The following is a 23,045-nucleotide window of genomic DNA, read 5'->3' as shown; positions in this document are numbered from 1 at the left end:
TACTTTATTTTTCTCTAATTTCTCATTTTATCTTTCTCTAATTTCTAATTTGATTTTCAAAAGTTTTTACAAATTGTTTTCTATTATCTTTTGAAGAGAGTCTCTAGACTTTAAACAAGAACCCCCCCCCCCCCCCCCCCGCATCCTGCTTTTCCCCCTCCAAGTAAAGTATTATAGTGGGTTTCTACATGTTTTTATGCCTTGGAGCCAAGAGAATGCCCCTTCATTCCTTGAGTCTGGCTGGATACATTTGTTTGTTCTGCATGAAAGGCAAGCTTAACCATGTATGCAAGGATGCTCATCTATCTTAGGCTTATATATTCGTGACTTGACCATCGAATCATTCTATATATATGAAAGCCAGTTTCATATGCATTAGTTGCTGAGAAGAAGGGTCAGATGGACTGGTGAGAAATGCAAGTTGGTGAGTGAGAGTTGGCCTCCAGGGCCAAAGGACCTTCTCATCACATGTCATCTTCTTTCACAAGTATGTGCTTCAACAAGCACCTTCATCCCAAGCTGGATTTTATAATGTCATCAGATGTTGCAAAATAAAGTTGCCGGACCAGGTAGCACATCGGCATTGGCTTGCAAAATAAGCCTTGCCAAGAACAAATTTAAAATATTTATTTTGATAAATCATCTTGAATATCCAACAATCTTCAAGAAGAGAGCACTTCGTAATTTAATTCTGGTACAGCGCTGATATATATATATATATATATATATATATATATATATATATATATATATATATATATAACCTAGCCTTATGAGATAATGAATGGTATGTGTAGTATAGATAATTAATAGAACATTAGAAGCAAAGAAACAAGTATCATATTTTTATTTGTAGGTATATACTGTAGCTTTTTTTTATAGCATTGCATCTTTATACCAACTTTGCAATAACAAACCACACACTGTATTTGAAACTGTGAAACAGAGCAGAGCTAATGACCCTTTGAACTTCCCTATAGTACAAATCTGTGAAACCTAGCAGAGCTAATGACCCTTTGAACTTCCCTGTAGTAAAAATCTTATCTGAAGCTATCTGTCACTGCTTCTTTGAAGTATCAGTGCCTCAGAAAACAGCACTGTAGCCGGCTAAACTGGTCAGAGAGCTCAGAGAAGCTCTTTTTCATAGATAGCAACTAAAGTTTTTTTTTAACACTTCCTGTCCTGGAAACAATATGAGATGCCTTTCTTTGCTACTGATGTTCTATTTCTTAGCTGTACTACACATAGAATTAATTATCTCATAAGTTTATTTTCATTTCAGATTCCCTTTAAGTCTGTCCTTTGTCCTAATTTGTTTTTAATTACTGTACTTAAACATTAATACTGAGTTCATGGTCAGTCTACAGCGTGGGGTATAGTACTGTTTTTTTTAGCAAGCCCTTTTTTAACATTGACTCTCAAGCAACCAGAAACTACATTTATTCGGCATCAGCCGATCCCGGTTGGTGACAGATAATAGGGGTTTTACTGTACTGGGCTTGCAGAGGTGGTTTGTGTTTTTCTCTGCCTCAGCCTCAACATTTGTAAGACTGCTGATATAGACAGTAAAGCAAAGCTTAAAAAATTGAGAAGGTAAACAAATGTGCAGGGCTGATACAAATGCCATTGTGGCCATTTACTTGCACAAATACAAATGCATGAATTTCTGTTAGCAAAGAATAGGGGGTAAGGTTGGTGAGAATATAAAAAAAAATCTACCAGTGGTGTTCCCAGTGGAAATTAATGGGGATTGACTCTAACCTGCTGATCAATATTTCAAATTAGGAACTGTTGTCTTGAGGCCTTCTGCTATAAAAATAGACACAAGATTGGCAAAAGGCTGGACTGGGTGGCTGCCATCAGAAGCATTATGGCATATGATATTATTAAAGGTTACTGTAAAGTGCAATGAGTCAGTGAGAAATGTGGTGTTGTTTTTCTGCTGAACTCATTTGCCACTTTATGATCATGGATTTTGCCGTTTATTATTGCCTTCCAATGCAAATCCTTTTTTTTGTTAAATAAAGACAAGCTGATAACACACATTATATGGCTGGCTGGGTTTAAATAAATGCTAGCTGATAACTATGGCATTGAATGTAAAAAAGCTATCAATTGTAAAATATGTCAAACAAAATTATTAAATATATATTTTTTCTAAACTAGGAATTTGTGGTTTGTGGCCTAAGAAACATATTCTATGTGATGGGTCCATAGCTCAGTCCTTGTTTAACCCTTTAGCCGCCACTGCAGGGCTGAATTTTTCATGCCGCTGGGAAAATGTGCCTTCCCCAGCCTGGCAGGCTCGGCAGGGTATGCAGAGTGTGCAGCAGGGAGCTCTCATACATACCTGTCCAGAAGGCTAGATCATCTTCTTCTTCCTCAACCATGGCGGCGATGTACTCCTGCCATGTCTTCTCTGTTCCGTTCACATGAACCAGGAGACCAGGTCTTCCATCACCCCTCTTCCACCACCGGGTGGCGCTGTAACGCTGGTCTCCTAGATCCTGATCACATGTCATAACATGTGATCGGATGTGATTGGGACCCAGAAGACCTGCCCGAAGTTTAAAGCCACCGATGGAGGAAGAGAAGAAGCAGTCTGGAGATGGTTAATATAATTTCTTATTGCCACGCGCTCGTTTGGCTGCACTAGGCAGCCAAATGAGATATAATTACTGACAGAGGCGGTCACTGCACAAGTAGCTTTCAAACAAAGCATTTTATCTGAAGCTGCTATTAGGTTTAACATGGTGTACTTCACTTGTTTGCTTTGATTTGGATACACAAATTACTCTGGAAATGGCCAATACATATTTGCAGACTGTATAAACAAATGTAAAGGGACTATGCAGCTACAGTATCATGCAGCCTAGCACCCCGACCTGCCTGCAGATAGTGTTCATTTTCTTTCCATCTAGAAGCTCTGAAGTGACTTTCCACAGTCCTGTTGCTCCACCTAAGCCTTGGCTTATCACTTTAAAGCACAGGTGTCCAACTCCAGGCCTGAAGAGCCAGATCCATGCCAGTGTTTAGGATGGACTTAGAAAGAGAGGAATGTGTTCTACCTGATGGACCACACCTTTCCTGATTCAGACCCATCAATTCATTTGAGCTGTGTCAAAAATGGAGGAGGCAGCAGGTAATGAAACCAGGTATGACTTTCTAAAGGGGCCCATACACCTAACGATTTTCCTGCCAAAATACGTCCGTTTCGATCACATTGATCGAAACGGCCGTGAAATTGGCGTGCACACCGCTGACAGAACGATGGATTTCCGTCCGAAATCCATCATTCCCGTCGACTCCCGTCGATCCATCCGTGCGGAAGATTTTTTTCAGTCGCCGGCGGGTCGGGAGTGCGTCCAAAGCGGCGTTCGAATGCCCAACAACCAACGCAATACAGCGGGCATACATTACCTGCTCCACCGGCGCGAGTCCACGCTGTCACCTCCCGGCTGGAATCTTCTCCGCATCATGGCATCCGGCATAACTTCCTGTGTCACTGCAGTGACAGCGGAAGTACAAATAGAGGGCGCTCTATTTGAACTTCCGCTGTCACTGGAGTGACAGAAAGTTATACGCGGATGCCAGCCAGGAGCCAATGCAGAGAAGATGTCGGGACCAGGCAGAGAAGGTCCAGCGGTGGACCAGGGGACTCGCGCCGGCCGGAATAGGTAATGTATGCGGGGGGGGGGGGGGGGTGCTGGGCGGCAGCAGTGGCAGCAGTCCCACAGATCGTGATTGGTTTTAGGCTGAAATCGATTCACAATCTGTTTGCAGTAAGGTGGCCATACGATCCCTCTCTGATCAGTTTCGATCAGAGAGGGATCTATCTTTTGGTCGAATCTGATGGCAAATCGATCAGTGTATGGCCACCTTAAGAAAATTATTTTTTGCATATGTAATCACTTTACTTAAAGTAAAGTGTTTGCTTGAGAGAACAAACAAAACTGTGGCATCTGTGTATAAGTACCTAGAGAAGGTAAGCCATCTACTTTTCTGTGCACTTTCTGTACTGTCTTCATCCTCAGCTTATAAAAAAACATGTTGATGTTGAAAACCTCTTTGACCAGCTGCTCCTAAAAAATAATGTGGCTGAGTTATGATTCTGTGAATGTGTTACTTTTAAAGTAGTAAATTACATTCATTATAAAGAAATTAAAATGACGGGGAAGTACCCTCTAGTTGCCACCTGTAGAAAAGCTGCCATTATTTGAAATGTCACCACATTCTTTATGTCACCTTGCCTATTTAAGTTAATGGTGAAGGGTGTTAAACTGTTTCTGCTCTTGCTGCCTGCACATTTTTCATTTCATATTGTTTTCTTCTTGTTTATCTCTAGTTAAAGGCACTTTAGTTAAGGCCTAGGTGTAACCATGTGTTGGGTAGATGCAACAAGTCTCCCGAGGCTTAGTGGGGATGCACCACACAGGCTGAAGACTGTGGTGGAGATTGGAGGGCATATGGACTGATATAGGACAGCGGATCCACTAGGCCTTACATGCCCCAGGGCCCCTGAGTGTTGCTGCCCCTTCGGCCTTTTCCAACTTCAATTTGGTCCCTGCAGAGTTTTTGGTAGTGTAGCAACTCACCTGTCCAGGCCAGTGCATTCTTCCATTATTCCATGCGTTCCAGTCTTCTTCATCCTCTCTGGCCACATCTTCTCAGTGATGCGGTGGCATGTTATCAGCCCTTTTCTAGAGGCAGGCTAGGTGGGCGACCACTCTGAGCACTGTGAGGGGGGGGGGGGGGGCGCAGTGATGGAGGGGGAAACTCGGCCACACTGAGACTCAGCCGCGGCGAGTGGAGCCCAACCTCTCCCTCCCTCTCCCCGGGCCCCCCTCTGTGCTCCCCCCTCTTTGCAGAGTAAGTGCAGCAGGAAGCCTTGTATGTGCAACTCACCTCCCTTCCCGCTCCAATCGTCGCTCACTTGCCACTGATCTCCTCCTTCTGCATAGTTGCTAATGCACTCTCTACTTCCTGCTTATCAGGAGGGGGGCCCCGGGAGAGGGGGGAGAAGTTGGGCTCCCCTCTACTGAGACTCAGTGTGGCCGCGGCTCTACCCTCCATCACCTATAGCTATCTATCTATAATAGGGACACCTACAGCTGGCTACCTATACCGGAGACACCTATGTCTGGCTACCTGTGCTGGGGGAACACATACCTGACTACCTATACTAGGGCCATAGCATGGGTCTATGGGGGAGGGGGTGCAATTTTTACACCCTTGTCCTGGGTGCAATTTAGCCTAGAAACTGCCCTGCATGTTATTATTTAGTAACATTCACCAGGTCTCGAAAGAGTGATGAGGGGAATTCATGGACTAATAGAGGAGCCTATCAGTCAGGACAGCTTGGCTGCCAAAAACTCTGTGGGGTGCCAGGGGCCCAAAATTAAGTTGGGGGGGGGGGGGGTATGGAGACCAGAAGCCAAAACAGGGGCCATCGGGGGTGGAATTTGTACGAACTAAAGGGTCCCTAATACTGCTTACAGGAGGAGGAGTGGTTTCAGAGCCCCCCCCCCCCCCAGGATAATTTTGCCCAGGGGCCCCATTGTAACTCAAGCTAGCCCTGGCAACATCCAACATTCTGCTGCCTGCAATCACTTGCAATTGAACGCTTGCTTGGAAATATGGTTTTTGAAATCTTAGGTAAAAAAAAAGCTTTGAAATGTTCTTGCCACAGACATTTCATGGAATTAATGGCAGAATCAAAAAGACGCCCTGCTGTGCATATTGATTTTGCATTCGGACTCCCAGCCAGGTAGCCCATATACTTTTTCACAGATGAATAATGTCACCAGGAAATAAAGCAACACTTGCAAGCCAAGTAAAGGGTTTTTGTATCTGACAGTATAAACATCAGCTTTAGCCACAGGGAATTTTAAGACCTCTAGTTTAAACATGATAAATCAAGGATAAGTATTATTACCTCTGCATTGTAACTTGGTGCTTCGCTTTTTCACCAACAAGGCATTTTCAATGTAAATGCTTTACCCCTGCTATTCTCTGGAGAGTCACAATTTGCACACGCTGTAAGGTAGCAATAACATTTATTTTCCATAGAGCTCTTCAGAGTGCAGGATTGGTAACAATAAAACTCCCACTGAGGACACTTGAAGGTGATGATAAGCAAAAGGAAGGCCTTCCCATTTTGCTCGTAATTCTGTAAAAATATGAAATCCCCTCTCACAGAGTCACCACACACAATCTCATTCTCCCCCCCCCCCATCACCACCAAACAAACACACACACACACACACACACACACACATGCAATCTCACCTGCTGCTCCGATTCAACCAACACACACACACACACACACACACACACACACACACACACAAGCAAATGCAATCTTACCTGCTGCTCCGATTCAACCAGCACACATACACACAAACACACACACACACACACACAAACAAATGCAATCTCACCTGCTGCTCCGATTCAACCAACACACATACACACACACACACACACACACACACACTCACTCACACACACACACACAAACAAATGCAATCTCACCTGCTGCTCCGATTCAACCAACACACACACACACAAACACACTCCCTGTACCCTACTAAAACACAGACACACAATCTCATCTCCTGACCAGACCACTACCTAGAACTTCCTAAATGGCAGTTGCGCAGTCCAATGGGCAAAATAGTGTGCACGTGAGTAGGGAGGCTGTCATCTTTGTGTAGATCTTTTCAGGGAGTGGTTTTGTAAAGAATAAAGGATATACTGAAAATCTCCTTAAAGCGGATCCGAGATGAAAAACTAACTATAACAAGTAACTAGTCTATATATCTTATCTAAAGTTTAGATGGTTTACACAGCAAATCTAGCTGCAAACAGCTTCAAAAGTTTATGAATATTTATTCCTGTGATACAATGAGGGCAGCCATGTTCTGTTTGTCACATTGTCACAGGCCTGAGGGTTAGAGATGATATCAGCTTGCCTGTGTGTAAATTCAGTCCCCTCCCCTCTTCCCTCCTCCCCTCTGATTCTGAAATCAAGGGCTAGTAACCTCCCCCACTCCTGCCCAGACTGAGCTCCCATAAGCCCTTGCTACAGTGCCAAGGCACTGTGAAAAGTTGTGGGCGAGGCTTGTTTAGTTTATAGGGAATTAGAGTATTAAAATAAAACAAAAAATGTATTTGGCTTGAGGAATGCCCATAAACTATATAAAAGGAACACAATTATGCAATGAGTAAAAGTTTATCTTGGATCCACTTTAAGGAGATGGACTAGTCCGAAACCTGTCAGATGTGTCAAACTTTTACTGCCTACTGTAAGCGACAGGAACTTAGGAAAAAGTAATGTATAGTGCATATTACTCTAGGAGTAATGTGTTTCTTATACGCATGCATTTTGCATTTTATTATTTATTTATTTTTTAGCCATAATAGTCCTTTAGGAGAAATACACCATTTACATCACATGGCTTGTGAGCTTTACTTCTCTAATAATTGCTGTTTTTATAAAAAAAAAAAAAAAAAAAAGGCAGTGCTGATCAGAGAAGGAAAAGTCCCAGAGAATGACAAAGCTTTTTGTTGGAGCTAACCTGGTAAGCAGATTTATCTCCTCTTATTAGATATTTACAGTACAATATAGCCCTAAGGTGCTCACACGACACACATATATTTGCATTTTATAAAGATTATAATGGATTTCCATTGACATTTTCTTCGCGTTAGCAGTTTTGAAAGTGTCTTGTAGCAAATGTTACCACACCGGAAGAGTGTTACTTTTGCCTTCCAAGTCATAAGGAACTATTGGTTCAAAGTTGATTGGATTTTGTAGAACAGAAGTAAACATTTTACTACAAAACACATTTTACTGCAGTTTAGCAAGGATCTCAGAAGGAGATATGTGTCTGGGGATAATTGCCCCCCTCTGATACAGGAGGCCACGCCCAGATCACGCGTTTTTGAGGCTACACTTTTTGTGGGTGTGAAGATCATGATGTGCACATTTCTTTCCCAAAGAAGATGGGCCCTCGGGCTGTGAGAATCACCAAGGCAATCCTTTAAAGACTCCTGGTAGTGGCCTAACAATAGCTCCTGTGACTACCAGGATCATGAAGGGACCTAGGGGCTATAAGGGCCCTCTTCTCCTCCCTCCCTCTCTAGTGCAGAGTAGCACAGGGAGTGATGTTATATTTACTAAGTCCACACTGTCTCTGGTCTACCCTTCTTGCTGGGAGCCCTGTGCACTATTCTGACATCCTGTGGCTCCTGATCACCTCATGCATTGGGAGCCGTAGGATGTCAGCATAGAGCACAGGGCTTCCAATAAGAAAAGGAGGCCAGAGATAGTGTGGACTTGGTAAATGTAACAGCAGCAACCCCTAGTGTCTGCAGGAATAGATTGCCCACCACTATGGGGGAGGGGATGGAGGAATTGCGAGGCTCAGAGATGTGTGCCAGGGACCCCTCAATAATCTTGCGGGGGTTCAGGGCACTGTTACACCCTTGACTTCTGGAGATGTTCACCATTTTGAAAACAATTTTCATGCATTAATATGTGATGCATTAATATGTGATGCATTCAATGTAATGTAGCCTGTTCTTATTATAACTAAACCTTGGTCATATTTGACACAGTGACCATTATAGATATAGACTTAAAGTGTCTGGCAAGCCAACTTGCTTTAAAGTGAACCTCCAGACTAAAAATCTACTCAGCAGCACTGAAAAGGCTTTGGGCTTGATTCACAAAATAGTGCTAACTGTTAGCACGGCCGTTTTTGCGCGAATTTTGCGTGCAATTAACTGGTTTTGCGAATTTTCGTGCAAAACCTTATCGTTTTCACGTGAAAATTCGCGTTTGTGCGTGAAAACGATAACGATTTCGTGCAAAAATCGCGTTTGCACGCGAAGTCGTTTAATTGCCTCGTTGCCTAGCGCTCGCAGCTGGGAGGGGTGATCAGGACTCAGGACAGATGGAACTGTGTCTCGTGCTCCCTGTCACGTCCTTTCAACCAAAAAGATGGCTGCCCCCATGAAATCACAAACAATTGCCTGTTCTTTTAAAACAGGGAGGGTAAGAGATTGTATTACCTATCTATTTTAATTAACATAACTAATGTAGCTGAAGTTCCTCTTGAAGTACTTCCTAGAATAGGCTATGACCGCAGAAACAACTAATGTCACACTGACATCCGACCCACCTAAACATACACTACTTATAATAATATGGTAAGGAGTGGGTTAGGGTCACATCCTGTGAAGCCACATCCGATTCCTTGCCAGCCCTTTGGATTTAAGGATATTGGTTCTAAGTGAAGTGAGTGGAGTGAGCATAAACATTGAATTGTTAAAAATAATCACACCCCTATTCCCCCACATTACTATAAACTCACCTCTGCTCCAATGTAGGGAATGGGGTGTGTCAGGATGCAGATTCACTCCTTCTGTGCTTATAGAAAGGTCTGGTGCAGTTCTTACAGATGTTTTTAAGAACATGTACTATAGGGATAATGGTCAGGGATATATTTTGCAGCCTTACTTTTAGGTGACACTGGGTTAAGTTTGGCACAGGTTTGCTTTGGGCACCAAAAGGCATTAAAATATTGCATGTAGATTTACTGATGTACATGGACTAAATTGAAAACAAGCTAGGTGTTCTGAAATACTGCCCCATCGACATCATAGCTCCTATTTAATTCACTTTTTCTCCTAAGTTTTCTCCTACGTGATGTTTTTATACCTTATCAATTTTTAAGCCACCAGCAAACAAGAACAATATTTTTTTACACCTACTTTTTGGTACTTTTTCTATTGCAGAGCTGAAAATGTATTTTAAACAGAAGATGAAAAATGGTCGCTTAGGAGAAAACTTGGGAAAAAAGCTGAATTGAATAAGGCCCCATATACTTTTAGCTTTGATAATCTCCTGAGTCATATTAACCACTACCATATTAACCAATATTAATCTACAGAAAGCAACTTAACTGCTTCGGGACCATGGGAATTAATATCTGTGCCCTGTTTGGGAGCTGTTATCCCTGCCAGAACACAGATTTATGTGCCGCACGGACCCCCTGCTACCACCGGTCGCGATGCTCTTCTGACGCTGCAGCCACTTGCCCTGCCGTCACTATGACAGCAGAGCTCCATGAGCCAGTCAGGAACCTCTGCTGTCATAGCGATGGCAAGGCGAGTGGTCTTCAGCGACTTGAGAGCGGCATGGATGGGTGGAGCGACAGGCCTTTGATGCAAGACATCGGTGAGCCCCGTTTTTTGTACCAGCAGTCTCTGGTCCTTAAGGGAGACCACTGGTGCTGAAGTGTTTAACCTGAGTGGGGTCAGGTCATAGCTTCCCACCTCCTTTATCAGTGGTTACTTTAGTGGTAAACCATGTTTGTGAGTATAATTTCTCAACTACTAACTGATTGTGAATAATCATGTAACATACTACACCATCAGGGGCTCTCGGGTTTCCCTTTACCTAAGAACTTTTTTTTTCAAAAGTATATAAGCCAACGCATAGAAATATTGTGATTCATGCCTAAAGTCACATTGAGGGTAATTCCCAGATTTCCTCACAAGCGAGTTAAATAATTTGGTTGAGCAGGAAATCCTTTTAAAACACAGTTGTAAGCATTCTATTATTTAATCCAAAGAAAACTCATATTGTGTTTCCCTCATCCTAAGATAGCAGCAATTCAGGTCATATTTGTTAATTACGATAATCCATCTGCTTGCAGCTAACATAATTACAAATTTAGCAGTTTGCTGTTCATCTATTCCATTTACCTAAATGGGAATGCAGTCTGCATTGTATAAATTGTAATTTCAGAGATTAGCAGCTGTACAGATGTTTACGATGTAAATAATAGTGAATTGCAAAAGGCTCATCAAACACTGATTTTGTCTTTCAAAGCACAATAGGCTTGGCTGATTGTTTTGGAAACATAACTCAGCGCCAAACCACCAGTGGCAGCCCATTACGCCTTTCTAGAAGTGTACAGCTCTGAGTTATTCTGGATTCTATCTAAACAATAAAGTTACAAAAAAATAAAAAATAAAAAAAATAGTAGGCGAAGAAAGTGTATAAAGTTGTTACTTAAAGTGGAGCTATATCACAGTAGAGGGGATAAATGAATCAAGACATTCCAAGTTGAGAAGCTCAAAAATAGAAGTTAGATCGATTGACACTCGCTGTGTAATTCATTCATGTAATTTGATCTACCGTGAGCCTGCAGGTCATCATCTTTACTACTAGCAGGCAAGAAAAAACTGAAGAGCACCAACTGCCCTTATTTATAAACACACCCACTAATGATGTATTAAGGGTCCCATACACCTAACAATTTTCCTGCCGATATACAGCAGATTCGATCACTGTGATCAAATCTGCTATGAAATCGTTGCGCAAACGCTGACAGAATGATCGATTTCCATCTGAAATCAATAATTCCCGTCGATTCCTGTCGATCCGACCGTGCGGAAGATTTTGCTTGATCGCTGGCGGGTCGGGAGTGCGTTGATAGCGGCATTCGAATGCCAGACGACCGACGCTAGCGGCAATACATTACCTGCTCCGGCCGGCGTGTGTCCCCTGGTCTCCGCTTCCCTTCTCCATACTCGGCTCCTCCAGCTTCACTGAACTTCCTGTTCCGTCAGGAAGTTTAAACGGTAGAGCGCCCGGCAGGAAGTTCAGTGAAGCTGGAGGAGCCGAGCATGGAGAAGGGACAGCGGAGACCAGGGGACACACGCCGGCCGGAGCAGGTAATGTATGCGGGGGAAGGCGGCAGCAGCAGCTTCACAGATTGTGATCGGTTTCATGCTGAAATCGATTCCCAAGCTGTTTGCAGTAAAGGCAGCCATACGATCCCTCTCTGATCAGATTCAATCAGAGAGGGATCTATCTGTTGGTCGGAACTGATGGCAAAGTGACCAATGTATGGCTACCTTAAGACACATTGGGGTTTATTCACTAAACTGTGCTATGACAAATAGCATGCCTTATCAGAGATAGCATGCCTTATCAAAGTTAACATGCCTTATCAGAGTAGTATAACGAGCGCTACAAACCCGCAGGAGCTCAGGGCAGGATGAGTGCCATTGCCAATTAGCAGGCATAAGTTCAAAGCGCTCGCTTTGCTACTCTGATAAGGCATGTTAACTTTGATAAGGCATGTTATTTCTGATAAGGCGTGCTATCTCTGATAAGGGGTGCTATTTGTCATAGCATGGTTTAGTGAATCAACCCCATAGTGTCATATATAGTGTAACCTTGGATTACAAGTATAATTCGTCAGTGGCAAAGCAATAAGGGATGCAGAGATTGTGTCTGTTTCGGAGCCCTGGGGCCAGAGGGGCCCCAAGAGTTCTTGCCTAAATGGCAGTGTTAGCTCCTAATTGGCCCTGTGCTGGTTATGATCACTTCTATAGATGCTGTGAATAGTGTTAATCATTAAACTGTTCCCCTCCTCTAGTGTTTACACCTCTATTACTGTGGAGGTACTTGGCTGGTTTTGGTGCACCAAAATTGTTATATATAGAGTGCTGGGGGTGCAATGTAAAACTTGCACTGGGGCATAAAGCTCCATAGCTATGCAACTGCTTTTAATCCAAAGCACTCTTATTTCATAACATATTTCCCCATAAGGGTTAATGGAAACGTAGATGATTTGTGCCACAATCAAAAAACCTTTGTAGAAAAATATTTTATTATACATAGTAATATTTTATACAAAGTACTGTACTGTATAAAGTAAACATTTAAAAACTACTTTCACTATAACTAACCTTTTAAGAGTGTGTGTGTGTGTGTGTGTGTGTGTGAGAGAGCTGTGTGTGTGTGTGTGTGTGTGTGTGTGTGTGTGTGTGTGTGTGTGTGTGTGTGTGTGTGTGTGTGTGTGTGTGTGTGTGTGTGTGTGTGTGTGTGTGTGTGTGTGTGTGTGTGTGTGTGTGTGTGTGTGTGTGTGTGTGTGTGTGTGTGTGTGTGTGTGTGGCTTTAACAAGGAAATTATCCAATAACAGTTGCTTTTGCCTACTTTTGAGGATTTCACGTATATGTAATATTGGACAGTCCCTAAACTCAGATGAAGTACAACTAAGTATAATCCTGCAGTGTCAAAGAAGGAAGAACAATTACATTTAATTAAAATGTTTGCTTGTCTTGCAAAGTGCTCTTAAAGCAGATTTGAGATGAAAAACTAACTATAACAAGTAACTTGTCTATATATATTATCTAAAGTTTAAATAGTTTACACAGTAAATCTAGCTGCAAACAGCTATATATAAACGTATATATATATATATATATATATATATATATATATATATATAAACATATATATATATAAACATATATATATATATATATATATAAACACATACATATATATATATATAAACATATATATATATATATATATATATATATATAAACATATATATATATATATATATATATATATATATATATATATATAAACATATATATATATATATATATATATATATATATATATATATATATATATATATATATATAGGATCTTCTCAAAAAATCAGCATATTGTGATAAAGTTCATTATTTTTTGTAATGTACTGATGAACTTTAGACTTTCATATATTTTAGATTCATAACACACAAGTGAAGTAGGTCAAAGCCTTTTATTGTTTTAATATTGATGATTTTGGCATACAGCTCATGAAAACCTACAATTCCTATCTCAAAAAATTAGCATATCACGAAAAGGTTCTCTAAACGAGCTATTAACCTAATCATCTGAATCAACCAATTAACTCTAAACACCTGCAAAAGATTCCTGAAGCTTTTAAAACTCCCAGCCTGGTTCATTACTCAAAACCGCAATCATGGGTAAGACTGCCGACCTGACTGCTGTCCAGAAGGCCATCATTGACACTCTCAAGCAAGAGGGTAAGACACAGAAAGAAATTTCTGAACGAATAGGCTGTTCCCAGAGTGCTGTATCAAGGCACCTCAGCGGGAAGTCTGTGGGAAGGAAAAAGTGTGGCAGAAAATGCTGCACAACGAGAAGAGGGGACCGGATCCTGAGGAAGATTGTGGAGAAGGACCAATTCCAGACCTTGGGGGACCTGCGGAAGCAGTGGACTGAGTCTGGAGTAGAAACATCCAGAGCCACCGTATACAGGTGTGTGCAGGAAATGGGCTACAGGTGCCACATTCCCCAGGTCAAGCCACTTTTGAACCAGAAACAGCGGCAGAAGCGCCTGACCTGGGCTACAGAGAAGCAGCACTGGACTGTTGCTCAGTGGTCCAAAGTACTTTTTTCAGATGAAAGCAACATTTGCACGTCATTCGGAGATCAAGGTGCAAGAGTCTGGAGAAAGACTGGGGAGAGGGAAATGCCAAAATGCCTGAAGTCCAATGTCAAGTACAGGTCAGGCATTTCTGCCGCTGTTTCTGGTTCAAAAGTGGCTTTATCTGGGGAATGAGGCACCTGTAGCCTATTTCCTGTACATGCCTGTACACGGTGGCTCTGGATGTTTCTACTCCAGACTCAGTCCACTGCTTCCACAGGTCCCCAAGGTCTGGAATCGGTCCATTTCTACAATCTTCCTTAGAGTCCGGTCACCTCTTCTCGTTGTGCAGCGTTTTCTGCCACACTTTTTCCTTCCCACAGACTTCCCACTGAGGTGCCTTGATACAGCACTCTGGGAACAGCCTATTCGTTCAGAAATTTCTTTCTGTGTCTTACCCTCTTGCTTGAGGGTGTCAATGATGGCCTTCTGGACAGCAGTCAGGTCGGCAGTCTTACCCATGATTGCGGTTTTGAGTAATGAAACAGGCTGGGAGTTTTTATAAGCCTCAGGAATCTTTTGCAGGTGTTTAGAGTTAATTAGTTGATTCAGATGATTAGGTTAATAGCTCGTTTAGAGAACCTTTTCATGATATGCTAATTTTTTGAGATAGGAATTTTGGGTTTTCATGAGCTGTATGCCAAAATCATCAATATTAAAACAATAAAATGCTTTGAATTACTTCAGTTGTGTGTAATGAATCTAAAATATATGAAAGTCTAAAGTTCATCAGTACATTTCAGAAAATAATGAACTTTATCACAATATGCTAATTTTTTGAGAAGATCCTGTATATATATATAAACTGTACATGATTATTTCTCCCTGTGGTCAAATGAGAGCAGCCATATTCTTCTTGTCATCATTACACAGGCAAGCTGCTCTACATCTCCACCCCTCAGCCTGTGAAAACTCCACTACCCTCTCCTTCTCTGTCCGCCCTTTACCTCTGAAATCTCATGCATGCTTCAGCAAAAGCCTCCTTCTTCCCAGGCTGAGCTCCCATGAGCCTTTGCATCATGGGACTTATAATGCCTAGGCACTGGAGGAGAGGAGCTGGGGGCGTGGACACTTTCATTTACATGAAATTAGGTAATAAACACAATTTTTAAAAAGCATTTGGGGGAAGAATGCCCAATAAACTATATGTAAGGGGGAGAAAAATGAAGGCAGCAAAAGTTTGTCTTGGTTCCACTTTTAACAAAATTACTTGCACTCCAAGGCTTTACTGTATATATACACAGAGGGAGACACTGCTTGCTTGGTAGTTGGCAGCAGCCGTGCTCTCCCAAAATGCAACAACAAGGTTCACTGACAAGAAACTGTCATGGTTAAGGCAATGACACCACATTGTTGAAGGGGTTTCACAAAGATGTCCCTGATGAACTATCAGAAAAAAGGTAAAGTTTCTTGTGGGAAAGGTGGTTTCGACTACTGATTGTGATGAAGTTTAATTTTGCATTAAAGTTCCTCTTTAAGTTAATTTAAAATATGAATACAATAACTTATCAATCCGTTACAGAACAATAGCAATGTCTCAGTATTAGTTTACAGCAAACGCTTAGAAAAGTCCACATTTGGTGCTCTAGCAAAGTAATCAGCCCTCATGAGAAGCTCATTGTTGGCAAATATCGACATTAATTGACCTTCCTTCTATGCAGACACTAGACAATGCACAAATACAACTGAATTCATCCAACCAGTATTTTTAAAAAATAGGTACACTTGTTCACTAGGCTCTGTACAAATTGTGAGTCATAAAGATCTTTTCATTTAGGAAGAAACAAAGCATGCGCAAGTAGTATTTTGTGCTAGCCTCCATGGTGCTCACAAAATATTTAGTAGTAATAAATTTAGTACAACAACAGTTCTTTCTGCATGAAACAGGATTACGTACAGGAAAATATGAAAGCCCAAAGCAGCATTTTTTCTGTTTTTACTTTTGGATATTTAAGATAGGGGTTAGAAACATTTGGGTGTTTTTAATTGCTTTCTGTGTCTCATTTGGCAATATTTTCCTCACATTCTGTCCCTGGACCCTTGGCCATATTAAGATGAAATAAACTAGTAGTCCTGAGTATATGAAGGACAGCCATAAAAAATAGTTAATGAGTCTCTCATCCACACCAAAAAAAGGGGATTTGTTTCTTGCTGCGTCTTTCACTTTTGGAGAAATTGTCCTGCTTCCTGTCTGGACAGGAAATTATGTAAATTTTTACAAAGGAGACATGGGGCAGCAATAAAAATGCAAAAGAGGTCCTAAATGCTTGGTATACTATCCACATTTCTAGTAGCAATATAATATTGTACCATGTTAGCCATCAGTAAAAGCAAGACTTTTTGAGTCAGGATGACTCCTGACTCAAAACTTCTTACTATCCACATTTGTCTCTAAATATATTGCAGTTTCTGGTAGGTTTACCTCTTCATAGTAAAAGGGTGATTAAGACAAGACAGGACCAAAGACACACAACATTTATATGACGCTCTTCTCTTTGCTGACTCAAACCACTTCATGGCTGCAGCCAATTAGGGCACACCCCAAGGGTGATCAGGATCATTAGGGACCCTTGCCCAAAGACTTCTTACTAGTTAACACATTGGCTTGAGCCAGGATTAGAATCCTGGTCAAATGCTCAAACCGTACATCAAAAGCAACACCCTTAATCAGTATGCTATCCAGCTGACCCTACTTTACTATATAGGATGTATCTTTGTTCATTTCAAAAATCCAATCAGGCACACACAAACTGTATAAAAATAAGACCTTCTCTGTACCTAAATGGATGTTTGAAGTGTCTGAGATAAAGTGTATGGTTCTCCGTCGTACACTTCCCTTAGTAAATCACCCCCTAAGTGTTATAGAGGAGAGACACTTTGGACTTTCAGTCTTGTCCTGAAATCAACCAACTTATTGAGATGAATGCCATGTTCTGCGAGAAGGCATCTACACCGCTATCACTGGCATTATCTCAAGACATCAGGTCACTAGTCAAGGGTAAAGAATCATTTGGACTTTCCTGGCTTATCAATTCCATACATGATCAGACTAGATAGTTCAGGTGGTATCAGCATGGATCACAGACAGCACACATACAGAGTTATCTCTTCATAATCAGACTGGGAAAAAAAGTCTACAGATTATTTAGGATACCATTATTAAAAATATAAAATAGTTAAAAAACACATAATTACCTAGCATGATGAATGGAATTCCAAGGAAGGTAGAATTGTATTTTCCTCCAGTGAGATTGATGATTCCAGCTGCAGTGAGTGTTGATAAAGTGATAGTCACCATCCCAAGGAGACCAAGCCATGGTTTACTTCGGACACAGTCTTGCATGGAGCAGCACAAGATGGCCAATGAAACAACTAAGACAAGACTTGTGATTAGGTAACGCTCTGCAACCCTGCTGGTTTTCTGAAAATCTTCACCTAGAGATGAGGACGTGAAAGGGTACATTTTGACCTCTCTATTTAATTTCTGAAAGCTTTCTACGGTTTCACAGAAAATGGATTCCCACTTTTCAGCAACCAGTTCATTGAGGGAGTTGATTGCCTGCAGATAATACGTGAGCTGAATGGCCTCTGCAGACTTAACTCGATCTTTGCTGTGCACAGTGACACCTCCCAGCTGATGTCCATTGTACACCTCTCTGCCATCCTTTAACTGTGTGATGGGGTAAGTGATAATAAAGTTTGTACGATTGAGAGAGCGAGATGCCTTTAGTTCCTCCAGTATGTGTACAATATCATCCACAATACAGGTCTTTTCATTGCTCAACATGCAAATGTGAGCAAACGTATAATTAAATCCCGGGCGGTGAACTTGAATCCTTTTCACTGCGGAGTGCAACTACAAAAGAGAAAAAGAAAACAAGAAAAACTCCAATCAGACATATTAATATGATACAAACCATAGAAAATACCATATCATTATTTTATCTTATTTTTATTTAACATTCATTTCTTTTTCAGTATGTTACTCTTTTAACACTCTAGTGCAAATGACAGCAACATTTTTATTGATAAACTTCATTTATTTTATCTTTAGAAATACATATTATTTTAGCACAATGTTTAGTGGAGTGATATAATAACATGATTTATCAGCAATGTGCAAATAGGTTAACATTACATTAGTGAGGTGGAGTACTTTCTTGAATAAAGACCCCATTTTTCTTTCCAGTATGAAGTTAGAGTTCTTAAACTGTAAATGTACATTTACTTAAAGTGTAACTGTCGGGCATAAAATAAGAAATTAATTCTTTATTTTTATCTGGTAAACAAGTACGGTAATAAGGATGCTTACCAGGTAATCCAAAAGTTAAAATCACTATTACTTTTCTTGTTGATAAATGATCATTCCCCAGTTTACCTGACTCTTATTTGGTACACACAACATTTGGTACGCAAAAAGGAAGTTGCAGGGCATGCTGGGTTGTCCTTTTTTGCTTCCCTACTTCCCGCTAGAGATGGCCTGAACCTCCGATTTTAGGTTCGCAAACTTACCGCGAAAGTTTGCGCAAGCCGAACTTTCGCGAACCGCAATAGACTTCAATGGGGAGGCAAACTTTAAAACTAGAAAAAATTATACTGGCAACAAAAGTGATGGAAAAGATGTTTCAAGGGGTCTAACACCTGGAGGGGGGCATGGCGGAATGGGATACACGCAAAAAGTCCCGGGGAAAAATCTGGATTTGACGCAAAAGCAGCGTTTTAAGGGCAGAAATCACATTCAATGCTAAATTGCAGGCCTAAACTACTTTAAAACATCTTGCATGTGTATACATCAATCAGGGAGTGTAATTAGTGTACTGCTTCACACTGACACACCAAACTCACTGTGTAAGGCACCGCAAACAGCTGTTTGCGTAGTGACGGCGGTGCTGGACTGGTGACAATACAGGAGGACTTCCGAGGCCCTGCTGTATATATGAAATGAATCAACTTTAAATCCTTTAATGAGAATCTTTTATGGAGGGCAAGTCTGATGGTTCCTTCACTGCGACTCACCAGGTTGGTCACCTCCTCAAATGGCCGCATGAGCCTGCATGCATTTTGCATCAGTGTCCAGTTGTTGGGCCACAACATACCCATCTCCCAAGATTGTGTCCTTCTACTGTAATTGTACAGGTACTGGGTGACGGCTTTCTCCTGTTCTAGCAGGCGAGAGAACATGTCCATGGTCGAATTCCAGCGAGTTGGGCTATCACATATCAAGCGTCTCACCGACAAGTTGTTTCTCCGCTGAATGTCCGCAAAGCGTGCCACTGAACACAACAGGTAGGTATATGCAGTGATGAGGTGGGTTCACTGAACACAACTGGTAGGTATATGCAGTGATGAGGTGGGTGCACTGAACACAACTGGTAGGTATATGCAGTGATGAGGTGGGTGCACTGAACACAACTGGTCGGTATATGCAGTGATGAGGTGGGTGCACTGAACACAACAGGTAGGTATATGCAGTATTAGGTATTACAATGTGCACCTGTCACACAGGTAGTCACTGAATGTGCTGGGCCTGGCTGGCAGTGCACGCACACACAAGGCTGTCTATGCAACACAAGTTTCAGTGGGACACACAGAAAAAAAATAGATCACAAGAACAAGATTAGCTCTCAAAAGAGCTGTTTTTAGCAATAAGAACCAGCAAGGAGCAAACTAACAAGCCTACAACAGCCTAACTAATCTTTCCCTATGAGAGAGTCTGATGAAGCTGTCCCTTCTCTAATTAATGCAGGCACACAAGTGAGTGTAATGGCTGGCAGAGCCTGCCTTTTCTAAGGGGGAGTGGCTCTACGAGGGAGTGTAACCTGATTGGCTACAATGTGCCTGCTGACTGTGATGTAGAGGGTCAAAGTTGACCCTAATGGTGCACTATGGGGGTGAACCAATGGTTTGCATTCGCCATGTAAGGCGAACTTTCCTGGAAGTTCGCCGCAAACCATTTGCCGGCGAACCGTTCGGGCCATCTCTACTTCCTACTCAGACTTAACTAATGCAGCCTGATTTGCTGAAGCCTCTTTCCCTCCTGTTTTCCCCTCCCACACCTCTGTTCCTCTCTGATTGGCCAGTATTTCACATGCTGAGACAATGCACTTTCTATAGCAATGCATACACAATCAGGCAGAGGAGAGTAAGGGAGGAAATTACATCAGGATTGGCTTCAAAATAGTCACACTTAAAATGTGAAATGCTAAGAATGATTTTCTCTTTTTACACTGAAGAAAAATCACTAAAATCAAAGCGTGGACAGTGTAATACATATGTTATGTATGTAGAGGAAGTATTTATCTACTAAAATATATGTGTTTCTTTTTTCTGTGATAGTATGACTGACAGCTCCTATCTAAAGCTGCATACATGCTCAAGACTGAGGCGACTGATAAGGACTGCCTCAATCAACAATCCAGGGTATGTACAGCAGTCCCCAAAAGGAACACATTGTCAGATGTACAGCTGACACGCTTCTGTATAGTCCGGCCCAGCGATGTTGACCGAGAGATCAGGTACCAATCCTGATAGGCAGCATCAGTCAGCCCTTGTTTACAGGCCTTAAGAGTGGTTGGTTACATATAATTTAAAATTAGGTTCTTATCAATATTGCAATATAGTTATATTCCTGATTTTTACACTGTTTAAAAGACAACCAAGGTGACGTGACACGATGAGATAGACATGTGTATGTATAGTGCCAAGCATACAAATGACTAGGCTGCATTCCTGTTTTTCTTTATATGCCTGAAAGAGTGAAACATCAGGTATACAAGTGACAGTTTCTGTCCGGGTCGAGACCAGGTCGAACTGGGTCAGACTAAAGCATAACCCTCAATGATAAGTAATTGCAGCCATCAAACACTTTCCTATCAGTAAATGGCTTCTGATAGCAGGAAAGAGATAAAAAGGGTCAATAATTCATAGATTTGAGCTCTAGCATACTTCTGTGAAAGTGTCATTGTGCAGAAACAATAAAACAGTAAAAACTTAAAAACTAGATTTAAATATATTAAACTGTGGGATATCTAAAAAAAAAGTCATTTTTAGGAGAAGGAGGATTGATACAATTGTTTATCCCATCAGTTTATTTCACCTCCAATGTTCTTTTAAAAAATGCCTTTTATATTTTATATTCAGTAACGCCAAGCACATACACTGTGTGTGCGTGGCAATTTTGGCATTGGGGTAATATGATATGTTGCAATATATGGCCCTAACTAGCAACCTGCTAAAAAATGATGTGTAATAACCATCATTCTTTTTTTAATAGACCCATGATGTGCTATATAACAGCGTAACTGGATACTGCAACATAATTATATTTTCCAGTGGTTGCATTTTATCAAATTCTATTTTTGATTCTTCCTTCTTTCATACTTTGGGTGTCCAACTTTCTGTTTCTTTTAAGTCAATGAGCATGCAGTATGGAAATAAGCAACTGTCAATTTTTATCTGGTGTGTATCAGGCACATATCATGTTTCTCAGGGGCTCAGCAATAGGAGTTGCAGAGATAGTGACTGAATTGGGGCCCTTGGGCCAGAGGGGCCCCCGAAGTGCCCTCCCTCCACTACAGTATTAGCTCTATATTGGTCCTGTGCTCATAATAATCACTTCTATAGATACTTTGAATAGTGGTAATTAGTAACCACTTCGGTACCAGCAGCCTCTGCCCCCTTAAGGACCAGAGGCTGCTGGTACACTAAAACGCTGCATACCGACGAATCGATGCAATAATCCGTCACTACCGCTGGTCATGCCGCTCTGTCCCCGCCGCAGGCTGCTCTCTCTGCCGTCTCTATGACGGCAGAGCGCTATGCGCCGGTCAGGAGCCGCTTTAATTGGCTCCTGACCCTGTCACTCAATGTAAGCCAATGGGAACGGCTTACAGTAATGACAAGGCCAGGAGCCAATAAAAACGGCTCCTGCCCGGCTCACAGTGCTCTGCCGTCATAGAGGCGGCAGGGCGAGCAAATTGCGGTGGGGAGAAAGCGTCAAGAGCGGCGGGAATGGCAGGGACGCGCGGTGAATGGGACGTAGAGCTTACGTCCAGTCAGAACTGCAGTGCCCCCTGCCCGACGTAGATTTGTACTCCATGAGTCCGGAAGACGTTAACAAACTGTTCCAATTCTCATCCCCTTCTTGCACCTCTGATACTGTGGTTGCCATTGGCAGATTTTGGTGCGCCGTATCAATTGTTATGTATAGAGTGCTTGGGGGGCCCCATTGTAAAACTTGCATCAGGGCCCACAGCTCCTTAGCTACGCCACTGAGATTTCTGTCATAGATGAACTGAACATGATTTAAAAAGGCACAACGATGGAATATAGTAGAATGTAATACATTAACTAGGATACCCAATTGTATGTTAATTATCCTGGTTCCAAACACTTCCTATGTGTATATATAGCTGTCAGGGCTGGTTCTGTCATGAAGCAAGGTGAAACACTTGCATCAGGCACAAAGATTAAAGAGACAGCATTTTTGTACTGTGAGCGAGGAGAGTAGGTCATTATTAGGGAAAAGCAGATTGTTGTGCTGTGTGAGAAGCCTGATAGTGAGTGAGGAGGGGGGAGGCAGGAGAGCAGGAGTGTTTCATTTACATTAAATTAATCAGAGTAAATTGTCGGATGCTGTGTGATCATTCCAAATTGGGAGGGGGGGGGGCGCATCCTCACAAGTTTGCCTAAAGCAGCAAAAAGTCTAGGACCAGCCCTGATTGCTG

At 41.8% G+C, this 23,045-nt stretch overlaps 1 protein-coding gene across 2 annotated transcripts in view; it reads right to left on the bottom strand.

Moving 5' to 3' along the window:
- The window catches only part of PTCHD1 (patched domain containing 1), a 264,954-nt gene that overhangs the window by 126,193 nt on the left and 115,716 nt on the right, over positions 1-23,045 (bottom strand). For both annotated transcript variants that reach the window (XM_068270022.1, XM_068270023.1), the window contains one exon: positions 17,515-18,175. In XM_068270022.1, the coding sequence (XP_068126123.1) occupies positions 17,515-18,175 (661 nt within the window). The remainder of the gene's footprint in view (positions 1-17,514; positions 18,176-23,045) is intronic.

This window comes from Hyperolius riggenbachi, chromosome 2, assembly GCF_040937935.1.
Source record: "Hyperolius riggenbachi isolate aHypRig1 chromosome 2, aHypRig1.pri, whole genome shotgun sequence".
Lineage (NCBI taxonomy): Eukaryota > Metazoa > Chordata > Amphibia > Anura > Hyperoliidae > Hyperolius > Hyperolius riggenbachi.
Note: the sequence above shows the minus strand (reverse complement) of the source record. Positions and strands in the feature narration are given on the sequence as shown.